This window comes from Taudactylus pleione, unplaced genomic scaffold (genome assembly GCF_031769625.1).
Source record: "Taudactylus pleione unplaced genomic scaffold, aTauple2 ptg000454l, whole genome shotgun sequence".
Classification (NCBI taxonomy): domain Eukaryota; kingdom Metazoa; phylum Chordata; class Amphibia; order Anura; family Myobatrachidae; genus Taudactylus; species Taudactylus pleione.
This window is the reverse complement of record NW_028284856.1, coordinates 4533861-4558641: the sequence shown is the minus strand read 5'-3', so window position 1 is coordinate 4558641 and position 24781 is coordinate 4533861. Positions and strand designations below refer to the sequence as shown.

The 24781-nt window shown below is 41.4% G+C and overlaps 1 protein-coding gene across 3 annotated transcripts in view; it reads right to left on the bottom strand.

Annotated features, from left to right (window-relative positions):
- SLC4A4 (solute carrier family 4 member 4) overlaps nt 1–24781 on the bottom strand; it is a 309463-nt gene that overhangs the window by 62395 nt on the left and 222287 nt on the right. For all 3 annotated transcript variants that reach the window (XM_088448350.1, XM_088448352.1, XM_088448351.1), the window contains 2 exons: nt 24397–24473; nt 10545–10702 (listed from right to left, as the gene is read on the bottom strand). In XM_088448350.1, coding sequence (XP_088304476.1) covers nt 10545–10702; nt 24397–24473 — 235 coding nt within the window. The remainder of the gene's footprint in view (nt 1–10544; nt 10703–24396; nt 24474–24781) is intronic.

Below are 24781 nucleotides of genomic sequence, written 5' to 3'. Positions count from 1 at the left end.
CTCTGGTCATCTTACCCTTTTTTTTAAAAAATCCTCCCCTTATGAGCCTTATTTTACTTGTTGTTCTTATCCCACCCCACTACCCCATTTCTTTTCTTTTTTTATTTTCTTTTTCTTGTTTGTTTCTTTTTTATTCCCTTTTCTCCTTGGTAAAATTTATCACAGTTAACAAGTTGCTATATGTTATGTTTTGTAGCTAATTATGTTGTATGTAGATTATTTAAGACCTATTTTGTCACCTATTCTTTCTCGGTGATTGTTCCTCTGTTATTTCCATCTGTTTGTTATTGATTTCTCCATAAAATTATAAGAGATAAAAAAAAAAACATAATGGTGTTCATTTCCATAAAAGTTACACGAATTATGGTTTATTTAGATGTGTTTTAAATTTTTGGACAGTCCCTCAACAAATATGCCACTGTTACCTAAAGTCAGAAGCTGATCTCCGATCTACTAAAGTACTCTGCATTTAGTTTAGTATTATCACAATCCATCTGAATGCGTTGAGTCCTCCAGCTAACTGACCACGTTGAGATCGGTGTAATATTTACAAAGTACACATATTTGGTTTAGCAAAACAGGCATCAGTATAAAAAAAAAAAAACAGTGGAGGCTGGGTAGTAGAGGCTATGGGTCTGACTCAGAGATGCATGCAATGCCCGTTGCTTCTGCGATTCCGTATGCAGCGAACTTGCCGTCTTGTGCACAAAGATGCCCACCTCCTGCATCTCACATCAGTCACTTACATACAACAGCGGAAACATCGGTTGCACACTGAACCTCTGAGCAAGCCTATGCTGTCTCAGAATGAGTGTCTCCCCTAAGATGCCAGGGAAGAAAATTGCTGAGACTCATTACAGCACCAGAAAACGCTCCAGTCACGCCTGCATTTTTCGAATCACCCCCCGTTACTCCCACACCTGTCACTCACTTTGCGAATAAATCCTCTATGTGACCACCATCGCTTATCCATAGCTGCACGTACACAGTACGGCTTTGGCACATGCGCAGTAGCAAAGAAATGATCCTCTGACATTGACATTGCATGCATCATTGATTCAGGCCCTATGTCTGGACATCAGGCAGCCCATGAGAGCTATGAGGGGGCTCTCTCAAGCTCTCACTGTGTTACACTAGACGGACAGAATAGCAGATAACATAATAGATTCCTACATTCTAGTAAAACCGCATAAAACACACATACAATTAATAAGCATCTAGTTACTTATTAATTGTATGAGCCTCTAATTGACAAGACATTAATGCAACCTCTGCAGGGCACAATTGTATACATGACATATCTTTGCACATTTTAAAGCACAATTACTAATTATTTGCTACATTTAACAGGTTATAAAATAAAATAGTGCATTTAGAATGTGCAGACATTTGGGCATCGCATGTAATAATTCTTCCTTTGGCAGAAATCACAGCTACACGTGTCCTCAAACACCTATCCTTCATGCACCATATGGTGTGAGACGCTGGCGACGATTCCTGTGCTGCACTTTGTACCTCAATTTAGCTACTTTTTCCTCAATGTTGCTAATTTTAGCTCAATTTTATGTCTTCGTTCGCTTATAATGCACAAGGTATCTAGTAGGTTTTTTTGGTTGCAAAGGAATTAGTATAAAGTTGCAGATTAAGCATTATGATGCGTGATGCAGGTCACTCGTATCTGATCCTCCTTACCTTTTTACACAGATTGCATGCTTTTTCCTCAATTTTGCTAATTTTTTCCTCAATTTTGCCTCTTACTTTGCTTATATAGTGTACTAGGATTAGTATTTTTGTAGCAAAGAAATTGATATAAAGTCACAGATGAAGCATAATGATGCATGGCCTTTTGTCTTTTTACCCTCGATTTTGTACCTTTTCCTCAGTGTTGCTGCTTTTTCCTTAATTTTGTTACTTTTTCCTCCACTGTGCTACTTTTTGCTCAGTTTTGCATCTTTGTTCGATTATGCTGTAGGGCAGGCCTGGTCAACCTGAAGCTTTCCAGCTGTCTTGCAACAGTTTTAGCATTCCTAAACAGCAAAACTATGGCAGGGCATGCTGGGTCTTGTAGTTTTGCAGCAGCAGGAGAGCCACAGGTTGGCCTGGCCTGCTGTAGTGTACTAGGATTAGTATTTTGGTGTGGCTAATTTGCAAAGTCTATTTTGTGCAATTTGAGAATAGGTGTATGTGCACACTTCTGTAAAAAAAACACTTTTTTTCTTTTCTAGCTTTAGGTTTGCCCCAAGTTTTCTAGCTCAGAAATACAGACGAAGCAGGCATCAAACTAACATTTAGCATGGCACAACATTATATTCTTTGGAATACACAATTGATGAAATGTGATGTTTTTTCTTTAAACTACTTGGTGAAAAAGCAGCAGGTCGGTGATACCTGCTGCTACACTCAGGGTAATAATAATTAAATAGTAATATAGAACTGATCATAAAATTAATGATACAAATAAAATTGAAAGAAATAATTATTACAACAAAAAAACAAAGGGATAATAGATGTATATAAGAATGTACGAGGGTGCTTCAATAAGTAAGGTAATAAGACCTCTCACATTTGTAATGTTCTCTAATTTCTGCCAGGCCAAAGCAGGTAGACCAGTGCTTCCCCTCAGGACCATTAGACTACGCCTCATATCAGTCATACTGTCCCAACATCAGATGTAAGATGGCGGGACTGGCGGAAACATGGTCAAACATCAAGGTGCGTAGTGTGATCAGATTTCTGCATCTAAAGGGCACATCAGCAGCTGAAATTAATTGCCAACTTGTCGAGGTGTACTGTGATAACGTCATGTCACGGACACAGGTTTGGGTTTGTCGCACTGCCTTTGATAACAGCAAGACAGACGTTTAAGATGAGCAGGGATCCGACCAGTCAATCACATTCACCACAGATGACAATTTGTGCCGCATTGAAGGTCTGATGCAGGAGGACACGCTAGATACCGAAACAACTCACAGAAGCTCGCAAATAGGATGGGATTGTCTCTCATGAACTTGAGGGAGTACAGTTCCTGCAGCGTATTGTTACAGGTGATGAAACGTGGGTGCATCATGTGACACTGGAGACGAAGCAAGCAAACATGACATGGAAACATGCATCATCCCCACCTCCAAAGAAATTCAAAACAATCCACCAGCAAAGAAGGTCATGGCGACAGTGTTTTGGGACCACAAGGGCGTGCTTCTTGTTGATTTCCTCACTAAGGGAGATATTGTGAAAGCTGTCGGCTATTGTGACACATTGACCCGGTTGCAGAAGGCAATACGACGGAAATGGCCTGGGTTGCTGCAAATAGGCATCGTAGTGCTGCTGCACGATAACACCAGGCCATACTCATCCAAACGCACACATGAGTAATTATGGCACTACCACTGGCAGGTACTGGACCATCCTCCCTACAGCTCAGACCTGGCACTAAGTGAGTTCCATCTCTTTGGACCATTGAAGAAGCACCTGGACGGAAGGCGATTAACAACAGACAATGAAGTTCAGCAAGCTGTCATTTCCTGGCTTTAGGCCCATGACACTGATTTCTTCTATGCCAGGATAGATGTCTTGGTGTACCGTTGGAACAAATGCTTAGACAAGTAGTGGATTATACTGCACGTACAGATAGATGTGCCCACGTAGTTCTATCCTCCGTGCGCTACAAGTCGCGCCACACAACGCAGGAGATCAGTGTGACTCGGTAGCGCTGAGTGTCTTTTTGTGCATCTTTTTACCTTCAAATGCATCTTATTCGCACATTAATGTGACTAGATAGCACAAGCAGCTTCTGCTGATTAAATTTATATGCAGCATGCCTATATTCTGTGTGTGACTGAGGGTGTATCTGGATGCTAAACACTATGTTACAGTGTTACAGCCACTGACACTGTAAAGTAGCATTTCGGATGCTTGTGCTATCTAGTCGCATAATTGTGCAAATAAGACGCATTTGAAGGTAAAAAGACGCACAAAAAGACGCTCAGCACGACCGAGTCACGAGACGGCATGGTGCGACTAGAAGGGCTGTTTAATGCGCAAGGAGGCTAGATGTAAGTGGACCCATCTGTATATGTACGAGTTGAATAAATTTATGCAATGAGAGGTCTTGTTACCCTATTTATTGAACCAGCCTCATATTAATCTAGGTGGGATAAACGGTGGATGAGAGAAGAGTGTATATAAACAATTGCGAGAAATGTTAAGTGATAATACCGAGTATATTTTGAGCGATGTTGTGTGTGTGCTGGTATAAAAGATGTGGTGGTAACAAATAGTTGAGAAGCAATAAACTGCACAAACACAGCACCTATCAAGATAAAGCCAAACACAACAGAAACATCCAAAGAGAGAACCTATAGCACTTAAATTTTAACAAATGCTAAAATATAGTAAAACACTTAACAGACCACAAGAAATCAACATGCATGCAGCAACAACCACTTCTAAACAACCCAGAGGACAAGATCTGATTTGTAATACACTAGCTAGGATACCCAGGGTTACCTGGGTTAAAGAATGGACCTTGAAGTACATCTGCAGCCTTCATTTTGTACATGCAGTCCAACATTGCAGTCTATGGCATAAGAAAATGTGCTTGGAGGAAATTCGTAACTGTCAGTGCAGGTGCAGTCCGACTCACTGCTCTTCCGTTCAAGCTCTGCCTGCCCCCCACTGGTACATATCACCCTGTGCCTTCAGACCAGATCGGTTTTAGGCACTGGAAGACATCCTGAGTGAACTTGCTTAAAGAAAAATTCCACATCACAGACTCCACAGTCTACTTGGTGGGCACCATGCAGACTTCCATAGCCTGACGAACTTCAAACACAGACAAATACCTAATCCTGGTCAGACTACACCACAATGCCATATTTGGTGGAGCTAGGTTCAAACTCTGGCCATGCATAAAGGACAAACAGACAGACATACACACTTATTATATAGATATAGCAAAAAACACAGGAAACCATTAATAAACATACTGTATGCTACACACCACTAATGTAACACACAGAATAGAAAATGAAAAGCAACAATTACAAAAACATCATAATAAACATTTTCAACAACTTCAAATCAACAATAACAGGTGAAACATTAACAATAAGGGAATTAATGAAATGTAAATTTTCCAAAGTGGTATCCGGAATAACTAATGTAATCTACAATATATATGTTAGAATCATTAACAATATTAAAAAACAACAACACAGAATCTGGCAGTATATATATCAAGGATACACAACAGTTAAAATGACTACATCAATTTCATAGCCACAGACAAAGTGGGGTATATTTACTAAAGTGCTGGTTTTTAGAAATGGAGATGTTGCCCATAGCAACCAATCAGATTCTAGCTATTACCTTATAGAAGGTGCTAGATAAATAGAATCTGATTGGCTGCTATGGGCAACACTCCACTCCTATAAACCCGCACCTTAGTAAATATACCCCACACAGCCAAAATGCAAAGGTGAATACAAAAACTCTTTCAGATGTTGTCCTGTGTAATAATAAAAAAATACATGTAATCCTCCCAAATTCTCAATGATCACCAGTTTTTTTCTGACCCCTTTGGTATAATGGTCAGTATAATGGTCTGGAGTCTTAAGGGCATACATGGTGTGATATGCACCTTGCGATGCAACGGCAGATCTGACGCCCGACATATCGGGCGGTCCCCACACACTGAGCGATCCGGTGGCCGACCGCCCGATATGCCGGCACCTCCCTTAGCACCCGCATAGCACTGCATGAGATAGCTCTTCGATCCCCCAGATCAATTGAACATGCAGAAATATCTGGAGGAGCGAAGGACGACCCCAATATCATGCCCACACACAGAACGATATAGCGGCGATATAATTCAAAACCGTTGGATCGCCCGCTATATAGCTCTGTGTGTGGGGGCCTTAAGAGACCTCAACTTCAATAGTTCCCCATAATTCTGAATTCTTAATTAAATTTCTGCAGCCATCCACTGCTTTGCAACAATTATTTTTATTTGAAGATCCTGAGTAGGCACAGGGTCCTCTAAGTGGTTGTATAGGATACAGAGTTTAACCAAATCATTCTTTATTTCACCTGGATTCATTTAAGGCCAACTTAGACAATCAATTTGTGAGTCCATAAAAAGAGACTCAAGCCTCAGGACCACGTAAACACAGGCCCAACAGGCCCATGACAGCATGATGATGACCAGATGCCCTGCTGGGCACACGTTTCACCATAAATTTCCTCACAAAATGATGCAATTTTTCTGCTTTTATGTATTCAGGGAGACATTGTGGCTGATAGTATAGAGGGTGACATCAGGGAGACATTGTGGCTGATAGTATAGAGGGTGACATCAGGGAGACATTGTGGCTGATAGCATAGAGGGTGACATTAGGGAGACATTGTGGCTGATAGTATAGAGGGTGACATTAGGGAGACATTGTGGCTGATAGTATAGAGGGTGACATCAGGGAGACATTGTGGCTGATAGTATAGAGGGTGACATTAGGGAGACATTGTGGCTGATAGTATAGAGGGTGACATTAGGGAGACATTGTGGCTGATAGTATAGAGGGTGACATCAGGGAGACATTGTGGCTGATAGTATAGAGGGTGACATTAGGGAGACATTGTGGCTGATAACATTGAGGGTGACATTAAGGAGACATTGTGGCTGATAGTATAGAGGGTGACATTAGGGAGACATTGTGGCTGATAGCATAGAGGGTGACATTAGGGAGACATTGTGACTGATAGTATAGAGGGTGACACAAGGGAGACATTGTGGCTGATAGTATAGAGGGTGACATCAGGGAGACATTGTGGCTGATAGTATAGAGGGTGACATCAGGGAGACATTGTGGCTGATAGTATAGAGGGTGACATTAGGGAGACATTGTGGCTGAAAGTATAGAGGGTGTACACGCTCACATGGCGTTTTCTTTATTCAATCCATTTAATTTTAATTTAATTCAACAGATAAAAAGTAACTGTATTAAAATGTGCAGAAATATTTTATGTTTAATTGTGAACAGTTCATGTTATTTTCTAACTCTTAGAAGATGCAATTTGAACAGAGGTATACTATAGAGGCACACACATATTTACACCTCAGGGGGGCTGTGTGCAGATCCTTCCCCTCTGTACGGGATGTAGTCAGGATCCTGGCAATGACCATCCCAATGGTCACAATAGCGACTCCGGAATCCCGATGGTCCGAAATCCGATGGCGAGTATTAGGTTTAGGGCTAGGCACTATGGAGATTTAATGTGGTAGGGGATGGTTAGGGTTAGGCTGCCAAAGGGGACCATTATATTTAGGCTGCAGGAGGGGTTGGTTAGGGTTATGGTTAGGGTTAGCATTAGAATACTTACTAACATGTGTCAGGATTCCACTGCCAGTATTGTGACCATCGTGTACAGGCATCCCGCCCCCTACATTCTGCTGGCAGCACTCTTCTATATGAGATTCGAGAAGATGGTGCATGCAAAGAAGATAGCAAATGTACTGGCACAGTACTCAAGTCTTTACTAATACCTGAGCCAGCGCTATCTTTCTGAAGAGATCACCCTTGCCTACACCCATTATAGATCCGCTAATGTATAGTGAAGCCAAGAGTGTAGTAATTACTATATCCGGGAGACTACTGTGCTTCAGAATACTGTGTACAGATCTTTATTTGAATTAAATGTCCAAATTTGTTAAACATTTACAGACTTTATCATTTTCAATTAGTGGAATAAAAAGCTAAATTCTTAAAACTGACACTTTTTATGCCACAATCAAAATAAGTGATTGTAATAAATAAAGCTTAACACAAGAAGATCCTATTTACATTGTTATACAAAAAAATTTACTTTCCCATCTTATTGACCAGACATAATATTGAGTACAGTACTTTGCTCCTTAGCATTTAGATGGTATTTATAACAGCAAATAAAAGTATAATAGGTTTACACAAAATGGCTGCTTCCAGAATGCTGAGAGTTTCCTCTAAATATACCGCTCTCCTGGGATCAACATATTGGATTTTCAGCAGATTCCGACACAAATGGTTCCACACTCCTCACAAATTTAAACTTAATTGAATTGTTTAACTGCAGATAAAACGTAGTGGCTAAAGACAACAACAGATAATAGATTTAAAAAAATGTATATGTGAAAAACACAAGACTCTATTTCCATTAGTATTGTGCATTCGTTTCTTTCAATTTTGTTTTTACTGTAATGACTGTATCTGTCAGTGTTTAAATCCCTGCTCACATTATCTCATTGAATTCCCAAAGAAAAGGCTTCTTAAAAGAAGTCCATGTAAATAAAACAAAAAAACAAAATAGAAATATAGAGCACCTTGCCGCAGACTTAACCCATAATGAAACTTAATTTAGTGGCATTCACAACTCTATGTGCAAGCTTTTCAGGATATTTACAGCACTGACTATGCTTGGGATAAGGATGTGATCATAGGGTCAGTTTACTTTTATTTGCACTGTGCTTTCAGTAAAGCTATTATCATAATTCTGGGGTGACTTGTGTCTTTAAATAGTTGATAACTGATAACAATAGTGTGTACATATTTATACAATAAATATATTTACAATACTAGATATGTAGATAGATAGATAGATAGATAGATAGATAGATAGATACGACAGATACTGTAGATAGATAGATAGATAGACAGACAGACAGACAGACAGACAGACAGACAGACAGACAGATAGATAGATAGATAGATAGATAGATAGATAGATAGATAGATAGATAGATAGATAGATAGATAAAGTGCCTATCCACTAGACGATTAAAATGAGCGACTGAACAATAATGATATTGATATTTGATAATCGTTCAATAATCGTTTGAACGTCATTTGAACATCGTTTGAAAATTTGGTCTTTTAGACATCTGTCATCGTGCAAACATGCTGGTCAACCTGACAATATCGTCAGGTTCTGCATGTTTGCTGATGATTGATTGTGCCTGCACTATCAATATCGTTCAGTGTGGGCAACCTGCAGTGTAGTGAACGACTGAACGATATCGTTATCGTTCAGTCTTTTCACTGTCAGGTAGTGGATACCCGCCGATAGATAGATATTTGTGAATGTAACCAGATCTATAGCGCATAAGACCAAAATATCAGCAGAATTTTGAGCAAATGGAGTCTTGCAGCGGAACAGGCCATTACATAGGCCATTCTGCTGTATGATTTAGCAACACTTGGAACATTGCAAGCCAAATTCCAATAGTGAATCATGCAATCTCTTGCAGCCAAATATATAATAAACTGAATATTCCACTAAACAGTTTTGAACATTTTGCACAAAACTAATATATATTCAGGTAAGAGTGGAACAGTGCAAGAATGTGTGATTATTTTTGAGTAGGTAGTGACAACCTGGTGATAGCTGCCAGACTGGGATGGTGGTATTGTGGGTACTTCTAAAATGGACCAAATTCATGTCTAAGCACTATTTTTGTAGCATATCATAACAGTAAAGGGCAACCTACTACTCCAGATAAGAGCTGTCCTTTGCAGTGCCCCCAGATAGAGTGATTTCCGGGTTTAACACCCAGAAGTCCCTCTGGTATCTTTCTGCGCATGTGCGCCGTGGGGGGAGATGGGAAGGATGCGATTGGATCCCTTTCAGGGGAGGCGTCCCAATAAGAAGCCTATAGGCTTCTATTGGGTAACTGCACCTGAAGATGTCATTCCCCATATATCCTCCAATCCCATATATGGAGTCCAAATCTCCCTTCAGTTTCAGGCATGTCAATCTAAACACCGTCATTATGAAGCCCAACCACTGCATGGGAGTACCACTGACCACCCATTGCCAATTAATTACTGACCATTAATTAATAACTAATAGCCACTAAGTAACAAGTAATGATTACTATTTTTTACCACTTTGATCTAAGAGTGCAGCCTGCTTGTCATCTTGTCAGTATAGATGAAGGAATGACGGACTAAACAGCAGACGAAGGAGGAGACTTACATACGTAGTGCTGTTTACACTGCAATAGCCCCTCTGCCTTGTGCTACCTCTTAGTCATCCTTCTGTGTGCACTCAAATGATGTGGAAGCAGCTGCTACAATGACGCTCCTTTTTACTAGATGCTGAGTTTCAGTCCCAGTCTTATCCAATAGAATTGACAGTAGGGATCACAGGTGAAAGCTCGTCAGGCCACTGGTGGCCTTTGGTTAACATGTTGTCCATCGAAGTGTAAGACACACCATAAGATTCATATTATACAACTTATACAAGAAGTAGTGCAAACTGGACCTGAGACCTTTGATTCACACAGGCGAACGTGGTTTCACACATAACACTCCAATACAATGACTACATGTCGATATGAGCCTCGTCCAGTATTTATTACACATAAATATTATTTACGAAAAACTTTTTACACAAAAACTAGAGTGTAAGCAAATATGTCCCAATTTGCTTTTGGTACAATGCTCAGTGCCACTTGCAAAACATGCACAGTAATTATACCTGGTGTACCCCCCAGCATAGAGTAGAACATATTTTACCGTGTGGGCACAGGAACCTCCGTCAGGGAGCCAAACATAGTTGCATCCTTTAGACGTACAAAAGCAATGAAGGGATTCTCCAAGAATTCGACCTCTCCAACAAGTACATTGGAGGCTTCAGCATCTCTTGGCAATTTTTTCATGAACTTGTTCTTTAGCTAAAAGATAAACAAAAGAAAATATAAGAATAAAAGTATGTCTGATAGGTAAGTTACTATTATTGCACCAGCCCTACATTTTACATACTGTAATGGGTCCGTCATAGTGTGGGGGGGAACAGTGACAACTATAAGAGATGGGAGAAAATAATTCATTTGGAAAAAGCTAGCAAATCTCTAAATATGTATTTGTGTGACACCCACCCACACATATATAGAAAGAGCAATGGGCCTGGCTATACAGTACTACTTTTCATAGGTGTTATGTGTGCCATTCTGTAAGCAAAGGAAAGCTGTATTGACATGTAGAATAAGCCTTATGCCCCAGCATATCAATCGACAAAGGGTGACACTTGTGGTTAATGTCATCTTCTACTCACATTGTAAGAGCATGCATTGCATACACCATGGAATGCATCCAAGTACATAATAACATGGCTTGCCCGACACTACAAACACCTATACGGTTATTCAATTTGGAGCGAAAATTATGTCATCGGCGATAAATTATCGCCGATGACGTCATTTTCGCCAATTTCAATTATTCCTGTATTCAATTTCAAAGACTTTTCGCAGGTTCGAAAAGTCTTTGAAAAAAAAACGGGGATAACTTTTCACCACTGAATAGGTGGCGAAAAAAAGTGCAGAATTGGGGTTTAGGGGTGCAGGCTTAAAAAAAATATATAGCCTGCAACCCTGCTAATGTCATTTAAAAATAAACTGTTTCAAAAAAAAGTTAAAAGAAAAATTAGGGACACCCCAAAAAAAATATTTAAAAATTGGGGTGAATAAAAAAAAAATGGAAAAAAGTGTTTAAAAATAGGGAAATAGGTTCAGGGCTATTCTGCAAGTATGCGGCAGGTGTTTTCTAGAATAGATTATTAGCGGCAGGTGCATTTTTGCAGAATTTTTGAAAAATTACTTTAGGGACATAAAAATATGCTAGTACCCATTTTCATGTACCCCAAATTTGATGGGACCACTTTAAAAAATGACAAATATAACCTAAGTGCTCTTCTGCATCACTTCTTCAATGTCGGGAAAAAAACACCTGCCGCGGCTATTTAAAACCCCGACTTTCATTTGCAGGCTAATACGGGGGTACCCATAGTGATCCCCCATGTTTTGACAGCTTTAGGGGGGTCCTACAATTTATTCCTGGTAAATCCCGTTTTTTTTCGCTGATCCTATTTTGCATGACTCCCATTTTCGTAGCTTTTTAATTGAATATGGTGATGAAGCAGGCGCGTGCCCGATACTTTATCCCAGGAAAAGCTCCGATGTGGAACGAAAAGTCCAGCACAGACTTTTCGCTCCAATTTGAATACCCCTGCTAGGCGAAAAGATTAAAGAGGATGCTCACCTAAACTTAAAAAAAAAAAAAAAACAACAGCTGGGCTCAGTGAAAGCAATAGAATGAAATACATGTAGTTTTATGCCTAAACTATAATTTGTACATACCTGGCAATTACTGATTTACTTATTTACACAGTGGTCAGCTCCCCACACACTGCTAATGAGGCTTGCATGCAGGGCCAGCATCAGGGCAATGGATGCCCCACACTTCCTAGCTTAGCATGCACAAATCCTCAACATGATAGAAAAATGCTATTTTACAGGCAAGATATTATAAAATAATAAGTCTGTTTACTATGTAAGAAAAAAAAAACACAAGTAAGCATAAAGCACTGACAGCAGCCTAGTGTAAATCCTGTCCTTTACCTAATTTATTATTTTATCGTATTGTATCCTTTCTGTTCTATTTGACTGCAAAGTGAAAAGCTTTAGAGTTCTATGAAACAAATCAGGCAAAATCAAAGCTTTGAATCTGCACTGTTTATTATATTATTTCAAATACTGAACAGCGAGTGAAATTACATACTATACTGTTATCGTGCTAGAGACTCCAAAGTTTTTGTTAATAAAGCATTATGTGACTATACTTGCAGCTTAATCACGCACATACGGTACCATATACTGACTCATGCTGTTTGCTGTTACAAGGAGGTGTACAGTACATTTGTTGTTGAAGATAAAAAGTACATTTATCACACATTTTGAGAATTTACCCCTATTTTATCACTTATTCAAAGATATTAAAAATTACAAATGTGATTATAAATCTGACTCTAATACGAAGTTATTTAGTTGTTAATTAAAGAAAATGGGTAAGCTAGGTGCATTTGTCATTTCACTATAGTGAAAATAAAAGTACATTGCAGAGCACACTTGGTGCTGTATGCCAGCACAATTTAAACAGAGACTATGGGGAACATTAACCAAAGATGAGAAATGAATCCATTTGGGGAACATTTGTTGTCTGCTTTTTCTGGGTGAATTATAAAATCAATTTGCAAACAGATTTGAAAGTAGTTGCAGACAGCCACAAGATTGTGCCAATTAGCAGGAATATGTAGGGCCTGATTCAGAGGTGGACTGTAATGCAGAGCTACTCTGTGCTGTATGCAGCAGCTTTGACTGTGCTGTGCTTGCTGAGCACAGGGCTGTAACAGCCGGAATCATTCAAGAGGAGAGTGAGTAATCAATGGAGGTGAGTAATCAGGGGCACTGGGGGGGAGGCACTGTATGGCATATAGGGGAAGGGGGACTGTGTGGCATATAGGGAGTGGCACCGCGTGGCATTACAGGATGGGCTCCGTTTTTCATATAGGTGTGGGGCACGTGTGGCTTGGAGGGGACTTCTATAACTTAGTTTACCTGGGGCCCCCACAACAGGCTTGCCGACCTTTTGGCTGCCTCCTCTGGGTTGAGGCAGCCATGTCAGCACTGAGGGGGTGGGGCTTAATGGGGATGAAGGATCTGAGGGACTCGGGCAGCGGAAGTAGGTGGATCTGGGGGGGCATCATACCAGATTGCTTCATCGTAGCCCTGCCCCTCGCTATGCAATTCCGCGATTATCATTATTATCGTTTATTTATATGGCGCCACAAGTGTCCCGCAGCGCCTTACAAGGTACATAACCAAAAAAGTGACTTACAGTAAATTACAATACAATGAAGGACAAGGACATGGATAATATACATTGATACATTGGTGGCCATAACACCCAATTAAGCAACAGAGCATAAGCACCAAGTGTTAGGTGTCCTAGTGGGAAGTAAGAAGTAGATGAAAATAAAGTAAGGAGAAGCACAAGAGGGTAGAGGGCCCTGCTCGCAAGAGCTTACATTCTCAAGGGGAGGGGCAGACAGACGGGCATGATACAGATGGGGAAGACAAGGAGGCGGGGGAACATGTAGTATCAAGTTAGGATGAGAGCTGGAAAGCATTGACGAAGTAGTGGGTCTTGAGAGCCCGTTTGAAGGATTGTAGAGCGGTGGAGAGTCTGATGGGGAGAGGGAGAGAGTTCCAAATGTGGTGAGCAGCACAGGCAAAGTCTTGGAGGCGGGAGTGGGAGGAAGTAATCAGTTGGCATGAGAGGCGGCATGCATTTGTTGAACGAAGAGGGCGGACAGGAGAGTGAGGGGAGATTACCGGCATTGTGGAGCGGGGGCGTAGCCACAATGACGTGATTCAATGCAAATTGCGTCATTGGCCATCTGTGCTGCCCACTTCACCAGTGCTGTGCCGGGTGGCCTCAAACCCAGCAAACTTGCCACATTGTACTATTAGTGTCCTCTTCTAAGCATGCACAATGGCCAGAATATGCACATCAAAGCTCCTTTAATGCCCCCATGCACCAGCCCAATGCGCATGCGCAGAACAGCAAAGATGAGGCCTGTGTTAGGAATGGATGTGGTCCAAATAAAGTCATTACCACAATCCTTCTTATTGGTTTTCCTGCTCACTCTCTTATCAGCAATTAAAACAATAAACGATAACTCCCACAACTAGCTGATAGTGCACCTTAAAGTACGCTGGCCAAAAGCTGCTACATGAGTGAATGAAGCAATGAATATTGTAAACTGATGAAGCCTAACTGCTATTTCAGTAACACAAAAGACTTGCGCACACAGCGATTCGCCTGTTGAGTAACAAAGTGACCCTGAAAAGTATTTCAAAATGTTGGCAGTTGTGCAATTTTGACTATGCAATGAGTACAATGTTGTATTCTTATTGTTCTGGCAGCAATCTGGTTATTAGTCATAAAACAGAATTGTATTGACGTTTTCTTTACTGCACCAGTAGACTTCACATAAACTCATTCTGACAATACGGCGTGGCAAATGAGGAGCCCAAGAACATTTTAGCTGAACACCAACACGTTGGTTGAATGATAAGTGAATGTTGGTATGGAAACACTGGCTGGAAAAGCAACTACAAACAAATGCAGAGGGAGACTTTTTATCTTTGCTTTTGTTGTATTGACATTGGCTAACATGGTTCCCAAAAGGTATTCATACAGTTCCAATAAACTGCAAATGTATATTTGGCAGCCACAAGAAACAGTTTTTACACATGTCTGCAGTTTGTAGATGGGCTGTCAACTTCTGAACTGGCCACTGATGATGAATTACTGCATTCTAGTCATAGGTTTGGCGGAGGCCATTTTCCCAGAGACCCGCGCAGGCGCAGTAGAATCTACTGCCAGTGCTGTGCCGCGGGACAGCTGGAGAGAGGAGGGGGCCCGCACTGAGTCTGCACACGGTCCCTCTTCTCTCTTGAAACGCCCCTGAGTCAGTTGTAAGGGTGCCAAAAGGGAGGAGGTGGAGTGGGTACTACTTACCCAGGTCCGGGCTGGATGGAGGGGCTCAGTGAAGGCCCACTACCGCTGGCCACTGTATAGCAGAGCAGTGGCCCCCTGAGAAGGGACAGAGTGGAGACTGCTGCTGCAGCAGTCTCTTCTCTCTCCCTGCCCGATGTGTCATTGCTACTGCTATATACTGTATCAGCCAGCGATAGTGGGCAGAGGAGAAGTTTTACAGATGGGGCGATTGCACTGATCACCCCAACCACACACACTCATACATTCTCCCGGAGCGTGCTCATGTTCTGCGTATTGTACTTTTTTTGGGGGAGGGGGGGGGGCGAGCACTGGGCTGAAAGCCGGTGATTGCTCTGGAGGGGAGATCCCATTTCTTGGGGTGGTCCCCACATACCAAGGATTGCCAGCCCTAGATTGACCAATCTGGGGCTGGTTAATGCTTTGGCATGAAGACCCCATGCTGTGTTTCCTCCCGCAGTGACTTTACGACCCCGGCTGGTTCAGCCTTGTGCTGGTTAATGGAAAATAGGGGAAGCCTGTCATTCATTTTCCCCCGATTTTCCACGACCAGACCATGATAAAAGGTCCAGGGCTGGTTATGGATTTAGGAGGGGACCCCACGTTATTTTTTTTTCAGATATTTAACTCTTTAGCCTCTTTTAAGCCTAAGAAGCATGCACAGAGCATAGTGATCTGCGCATGCTTCTCCCAAACTTGCCTGCCTCAGGCAGGTGTATTGTTTGGGCTGTTTTAAAGTAAGATATGTCATCACTCACGTGCTTCTCCTCCCCCTACTTATAGTATAATTTACCCCCCACAACGGCACCTAACACCTGGTTGCTCATGTCCCGCTGCTTTTGTTATGCAGATATGTTTATAAACCATGTCCTTGTCCTACATTGTTGTGTATTACTTTTAACTGTTTTTCTTGTGTGCTCATTTATGTACTGTGTAAGGCGCTGCATGTATGGTTCCCTCTGTGGTGCCATATAAATAAAAGATAATAATAATTTGAAGTAGATTTTTATTCGATCTCTAATCCCACTGTTAGTAAATGAGGGGATCCTGTATCCTGTAATTGGATATGGGAAAACATTTTATAGTCGATTTTATATTTGATTTTGCCTTTAGCAAACCCCTGATTTGCAAAATCAATTTAAAATCAACTACAAATACACCAAAATGGCAAAATTGACCTTTAGTTAATTCTCATGGTTATGTATATCTAAATTTATTGTGTATGTTTTATGAACATTATAATTTCTGCTATAAAGCCGTGTATAACAGTGTATCAAAAGTCAGCCTACGATTGCTCTGTGCAGGGTTTTTTTTGTTTGATTTTTGGTTTTTGGTTTTTTCACTGTGGCACCACGGGCCAGTAACAACTACAGTCTATCTCTTAGAGAACTTGCTGCTTCAAAGTCTGGCTGAATCTTGTTCACAGTAAGTGGAAAAATAACTTCTACTGCCAGCAGGTTAATGAATGTAAAGTAGCGGATTACAGTAATATGGTCTATAGTAAAACTGTATTAGAACAAGCCAAAGTATTACAGCGATATACATAGGTAGAGACATAAATTCCTCAGTGTTTAGAAATTTATTGTATTTATCACAAAAAATAATGCTTGAATACAGTACATAAATTAATAGTGTAATTACTGCTATGTCTGTCCAACCACAAGTAGCACTGTGTTAAAAATAGCAATAAGATATGTTATGCATCATTTCAGATAGAACTAACTTATATTAAATTACTAATTTTTGGGTTAACTGAAACAGCTAACTTGTATATTGTCAATTAGATAATACAAGCCTGCCATCTGGCACCCAGGGGTCAGGTATTAAGGTTTCCTGTACACCCAGCATCCATGGGAAATGTATACCTTATGTTATGATATAACAAGATGATGTAACAAAACACAATTATACAGTTGCCAATATGAAAATCATGGGGATGTAGGCCTAGATATACAGAAAGGTAATTACAGCTTGTTGTGATTATGTCATTTGGGAAGAGATCTTTTGTCTATGCTGAAGATAGGAGAGCAATTTATCATATAAGCCCTCTACAGCATATATGCCAACACTTTAATGTGATTTCTAAAGGACAGGGCAGGTGCACTGATGCACTCACACGCATGGTGAGAAACATGTATCTCATGTAGCTTTCATTTGTAGGACCAATGGATTCAATGACTTTTATGTGTTTGCTTTGCATTGTGTGATTTGCTCTTGTCTTGTGCATGTAACATATATAGCAGAGAGAACTCTTCAATGTGTCTCTCTCCTGCGCCTGAGCTCACTGGCTGTACTAGGTTTACTCTCCATGCTGTACATGAAAGCCATGCTGCTCAGAGCTCATAATCGGATTATAAAGAGCACTCCCATAACAGCTGCCTCCTTCTCTGAAGGTGAAATCATTTCACCTCTAATCACACCTATGGCAGGGAAAAACTATAACATGACCTTGTCTAACCTTTATTGCATTCTTACTGTGATCTAATTTTAGACAACTAATTACAAAAATAAAGAACTAAGCTATTCCCTAGCCAGTGATTATTACCCACCACAGACATACCATACAGATAATACTAGTGTGATAATATATTAATCATATTTACTAAACAGACACATTCAACCAGCCTACAGATTCTCATCACTGCAAGCGAATGAGCCTTTTGTTTCTCCAGGATAAGAAAAATACTAAATAATATTATCCATGGCTTATAAAAAGTATAATTTAGTGAAGTGATTCTAAATGAAAATGTAAGCTTAATTATGTAAAATGTGCAAAACTTCATAAAAGCTGACCCATAAACCCACAATCTTCATTTGTGTAAAATATTATTACCGTATATACTCGAGTATAAGCCGAGTTTTTCAGCACATTTTTTGTGCTGAAAAAGTACCCCCTCGGCTTATACTCGAGTGAAGTGTAGCGCTGACCGGACGGAGTTCGGTCAGCGCTACACAGCACAAACACACAGCCGCCGGAGCCGGCAGCTGTGTGTTTGTTGTAATCAGCTGCTGCTCCCACTGCGGGAGCCATCTTCCGGCTCCTGCAGTGGGTAATGGGAGAGACGTCATGAGTAATGACGTCTCTCCCATGCAAAGCGGCCGGAGGAGCTGTTAGCGGCGGGACCAGGAGCGGGGGTTTCAGGTGTTTATTTTTTACATTTTATTACGTCTCTCTACTGGGGGGGGACTACTGGGGGCACTACCAGGGGGCGATTACTACAGGGGGCACTATCAGGGGGCGATTACTACAGGGGGCACTACCAGGGGGGGATTACTACAGGGGGCACTAAAAGGGGGGGATTACCACTGGGGGAACTACCAGGGGGGGATTACTACTGGGGGCACTAAAAGGGGGGATTACCACTGGGGGCACTACCAGGGGGGAATACTACTGGGGGCACTGAAAGTGGAGATTACCACTGGGGGCACTACCAGGGGGGATTACTACTGGGGACACAACCAGGGGGAATTACTACTGGGGGCACTACCCGCTGCTGCATTTCCCACCCTAGGCTTATACTCGAGTCAATAAGTTTTCCCAGTTTTTTGTGGTAAAACTAGGTACCTCGGCTTATATTCGGGTCAGCTTATACTCGAGTATATACGGTAGTTTTGGTAATCAGATACTACCACTTATTATTAAAATGATGATGTCCAATTTCATTCTATAGAGTTTTATTAGTATTAATTAGTGACATAATATAATTATGTTCAAAGACATCTTATATATTATATTGTATCACCACATGTTTTCTTAATAGGTATATTTGATATTTCTGATTATACAATTATTTGCTATGCTAGGTTTTCACAAAGGCACCCATCATTAATTAAATGGTATAGCAGAAGTCTCCAGTAATATTATAGTGTAAGAGCTAGTCACATGATGTGAGCAGGACGGTTGGTGTAATGGATAGCTTTACTGCAGGGGTGGGGAACCTTTTTTCTGCCAAGAGCCACTTTGATATATATAACTTTATTTGCGGGCCCAGTGCAGGCCATGCCCCCTCCACATGAAGTCACACAGGGTCAGGGCCACAATCGCTGGTGATTACAGCAATGCCTGAAGTATCCTGAGGATCCTCCGGGGAGCTGTAAGGGCAGCAGTGTGACCGTCTGAAGCATCCTAAGGATGCTCCAGGCGGCACTGCTACATAGATTCTGGCTGCAGTGTGCCATTCTAGGCACTCTGCTAGCCAGATGAAACTACTGTAGTATAAAAAAGCTCCAAGGGCCAGACCAAATGATTCTGAGGGCCTTATACAGCCCCCTGGCCTGTGGTTCCCCATCCCTGCTTTACTGTCTCACAGGCAGCACTGAGGTCTTGGGTATGATTCCCACCATGGTCTTAACTACATGGAGTTTGTATATACTGACCGTGCTTACGTGTCTCCACTAGGTACTTCAGTTTCCTCCCATACTCCAAAAATATACTGGTAGAATAATTGGTTCCTGACAAAGTTAACTCTAGTGTGCATGTGATAGAGAATAGATTGTAAACTCCATTGCAGTGGTCTCCAACCTGTAGCTCGCAGTCTTAATTTTGGTAGCTCTCCTTGCAGCAGTACTGCCGAGGTCACTAGGAGGAAGTGACCACTGACGACGCCATGGGTTGAGCCACAGTGAAGCACGTCAGGTGATTGCCGCAGCCTCTACAACAATCAACTGACGTGCATCCCCGTGATTCCACCCACAACGTCTACACTACGGCGGAGCGAGTGACTCGCGCCCAGCCCTGCCGGAAAATCACACAGCAGCCCTGCCTATAATTTTTGCTCCTCTACTGCACATACCTCCTTGGAGCCGCTAATTAACAGTGAAATGTGCCTGTGCTTTACAAATTACAACAATATCACTGTAACAATTAAATGCATTATTTTCGTTCGGTATGCCGGGCGTCGGTCTTCCGGCGTATGGATAATGACAGGTGTCGAGTTTTCGACGTCTGTCATTAGTACCACGCCGGGATTAGAGAGTCGGGAAGCCGGCGGTCGGTATTTAGACAGGCGGCTTGCCGACTACATCCCCTCTGTAAAGCTCTGTATCATCTACACTGGTAACTGCAACACGAAGATCGGCAGCAATAAGAGCTACAGACAGCAGATGGCAGAGCACTGATACACATTCTTCTCACTTACTGCAATCAGAACACAGTAATTGGAAACATTTAATTTATTCAATATCCTGTGTAAAGCTAAGGCTATATGAGAAGTTTGCAATAAGTTTTGTTGCAAAAAAAAAAAAGCGTATCTGTAATCTTATTTACTTTTTGTTCAGTATGTCTGATAGTAACACAAATCCATTTAGTCAAGTATTATAAAGTTATATAAATATCAGTAATATAAATCTTTACATTTTTAGTAGTGCCAAAGTAAAGTAAGGCTAAAACTTGGCACCACTTTCTCTTTGTGCAGCTAAGAAGGACGTTGGGCGTTATTTACTAAGTGGAGTGCAAGAGGAAAGAAATTCATGATTCAGCCTTCCCAAATTATTGGACCAGGAACCAACCATGACAATTGGCACTGATAGTTGCTATGTGGTGCTAGAAACATGGGGATCAAGACATTGTTGCAACCTCTGCAAACCTGTATAGGCCCCCATACATCAGCAATCAGAAAACCATCATTGAACAATTTGAATATTTTAGAATTTTTCCAATCTAGCAATCTGCGCCCATACATTGCAGATCTTTTTCAGTGATTTGCTGATTGATTTAAGCAAATACAGATCTGCCAATCTTGAAGAGACCATCCTTTTACTAGTAACGGTCTGCAAATCTGCATCTTGTTACCATACACAAGCAATCTACAGCCACAATTGATCTGTGGAATCCTACATGTTGGGCAACCTGATTTAACAATTCCAATCACTTTTGGTTGCAAACTGTGATCTGTGAAGCCCATGCATTGCAGATTTTTTTTTATACTATCTGCAAAATGCAGAATTGACACAATCAATTGCTGATGTATGGGGGCCTTTAGTTATGCCACTGACTGACAATTAATCACCTGGTGCACCTTTTGCTGGCTCAAGGACATGAAAGATAAATTATGCAATTAACTGATATACTGTCCCATCTATAGGTTATGGGCTTGATTCAGAGTTGGGAATAGAGTAAGAAGGAGCAAGTAACTCTGGACCTGATTCAGACCCGCTTGCAAGCGCTATACACTCACGAACGGGTCGATGTTTGGCCACTGCGCATGCGCCCGCCGGAGCCGGCTCCGACGTGCGCATGCGCGAAACCCGGCTAGCAACGGGGCGCTCCGTCGCTCTGGGTCTCGCACCAAAAGGGGTCGGCTGTCGATTTTGATCGACAGCTCGCACCGTTTTGGTGGCGTGGCGGGGGGGTGGCTTCACAAACTGAGGCGTTCCCAAGCGAACGCCTGCCATTTGTGGGCGGCCCCACTGACATCACCAGTGATGTAAGGGAGAGTTTCTGGCTCTATTAGAGCCAGAAGCTTTCTGGGGCTTGCGGCCATGAGACCCTACCACAAGGGTCTCATCGCAAGCCCTGATGGTCGCGATGGTCTTGACCATCGCGACCATCATCCTGGCCGCTCGCACTAGCTGTGGGTGGTCACCCACAGCTATGCGAGCGGCCAGGAGGCCGCACAAAAAAAAAACGCCCTGATTCAGAGCGAGCGCTCATTCAGAGCATCCATCTCTGAATCAGGCCCTCTGTACCTGGATAAACCATTTTGCAATGCAAGGGGTGCAAATACAGTATATACATTTTTTGCATGTATGGTAAATACTGGCTGCTTTTGCATGTAGCCCACAAATACTGGACAGCTTTATTTTTACACTGCAATTTAGATTTCAGTTTGGAAGCACCCCTCCCAAATCTAAATCTCTCTGCACATTTTATATCTGCCCCAGTGCAGTGCAGCATGGTTTTACCAAGATGCATAGTTACACTACAAGAGGGTGGAACGACTTTACTATTACAACATTGTAATCATTCAATCGTTCATCATCCTGTGCAGTGGATAATGTGCCCACACTGAATGATATGTCGTTCAGTGCAGGCACCCTCCTTCATCCCTGAACATGCACAATCTATCTCGTCATGTTGGCCTGCAGGTTCAGGCGATGACAATTAAACGATAACGATGTCGTAATCGTTTAATCGCTCATTTTTCTCGTGTAGTGGATACGCGCTATTACTCTATTCCCAAATCTGAATTAGGCACAATGTTCCAATCTACTTAAAGAGACTACAACAAGCAAGTTGAACCAAGCAAAAAAGCATATTAAAGTGATAGCAATTTTGTAGATCAAACCAATATGAAAAGTCTCAGCACTAGATAATTCAGCATATTGCATGCTGAATATACAGTAAGAAAGCTTACACCCTTTTCAGACAAAAGTGAAAACCCTGGGTCTTTTGCTGTGCACGCGCATTGACCTGGGTCCGGCTTATTTCTGAAAAGGAATAACCCGGCTTGACAGTCCCGCGTCCCCGACCCTGCAATCAACCAGGGTTTTTCCCAGGACTTGCAACCCGGGTCAGTACCCTGGCTCAAGTCTGAAAGGTATGACCCGGGTCATGCCAAAAATTACTTGATTAGAGTATACAATGGGCGCTTAGAGATGATAAAATCTCTAAGCGCCCACTGAGAAACGGAAGACCCGGGTCACTGGAAGACCCGGGTCGAGTGTGAAGGGTGATGAGCCAGGAATAACCCGGTGGCTCACCCAGATGTGACCGGGGGAAGTACAAAAATCCCCAGCTTCAATCCGTATTCTGTGGCTCGGGTCAGAGCCGGGTTAAAGCCGGGGTATAGATTTTTAAGAATTACTAACTACTACTTGCACTGCAGCAACTCACATCTCACCCACTCTCACTTTCCTGTATATTGTATTTTTATACCTCTTTCTAAACTTATGAACAACTTAGTAAAACTAGAAACCCTGCACACAGTATACTAGTTGTTGCAATAAGTAGGCCTATATCAATACATATAATTCTATCTAAATATAGCCTATCATTGTATTAGGAACAGAGGGATTTGGAACTTTGAATACAAGATACTACATAAGTGGAGTGTACTGATAAGCTGATTAGTTCACCAAAATAGCTGCCCATGGTGTATAGGTAAGAGGCCTACTTTACAGCCCAATGTGTAATACAGACTGCTGCTATATATTGACAAAACTATCAAGAGATTAGCTGACTGTGTGTTTCCATAGTGATTCTTCTAAAAGGGGAGATTCCAAGAGCAGTTCCATATCGCATCAGCCAAGGCTGATGTAATACAGGGAGGGCTAAGATCGCCAGAGGGGTGTGTTATTGTACCACTTCTCCGCGGCTCTCTTTTGAATACATCTCAGCACTAAGACATCCTGAATCGCTGTGCTAAGCAACAATGCAGTATGTCACTTAGCGCTGTGGAAAGTGCCGGGGTAATACATTTGCCCCATGACATATTATACAATATATAAAGAGATATATAAAACTAAAATGTTGCTGCAGAATAGATTGTCATTAACAATGTGTTTAAGTCAGTCACATAAAATGTAGGACTGACATCCAAAGAAGTAGCACTGCATTAGTACCCTAGAAATTGCAAGGCAGCAATGTTTACCCCCTGTTCCAACATATCATAATATATTTTCTTGACTTAGTTTAATTTCCTTTTACAGAACAAAGAACTTCCCAAAGCATTACAAAACCCCTTTCATATTGCATAATAACACAGAAAACAAGTGAAATGTAAGAGTACCAAGATAACAATGTTTGTTTATCATATTGAATGCTTCCAGAGTAGTATTTAAGTATGACAAGTTTGGTAATATTCCAAAACAAAAGAGAGTAAAGCTTTTTTTGCTGGAAAAGAAACCCAGCAAATTTGTTTGCAGAATAAATGCTGTTAGTCTGTAAGGATATCTAAAAATATAAATAATTATAAGTACACACATTTTATATATATATATATATATATATATATATATGTGTGCGTGTGTGTGTGTGTGTGTGTGTGTGTGTGTGTGTGTGCTCACTTACTTGATCTTTATCGGGCTTATCTGAAATGTCATTCAAGCTGGAGGATGTCACATTTCGGTGAGCCATTGTTGGGCTGCCTGTGAGAATAAAGAGTTATATTAGATAATTTCTCAAGCAGAGTGTATGCTATGGAGTGTATGCTATGGAGTGTATGCTATGGAGTGTATGCTATGGAGTGTATGCTATGGAGTGTATGCTATGCAAAGCAGGGATTTACTATCCTATTCGCTGGACTTGACACAATACTTATAATGCAGTTTACTTAAATAAATAATTATTTTGTAATAATACAAACACATTTTTACTAAAAATATAATTCAACCAACATATCTCTTCCAAGAAGTTGATTGGTACAGAACCAGTGTCATGTACTGCCATTGCTTGC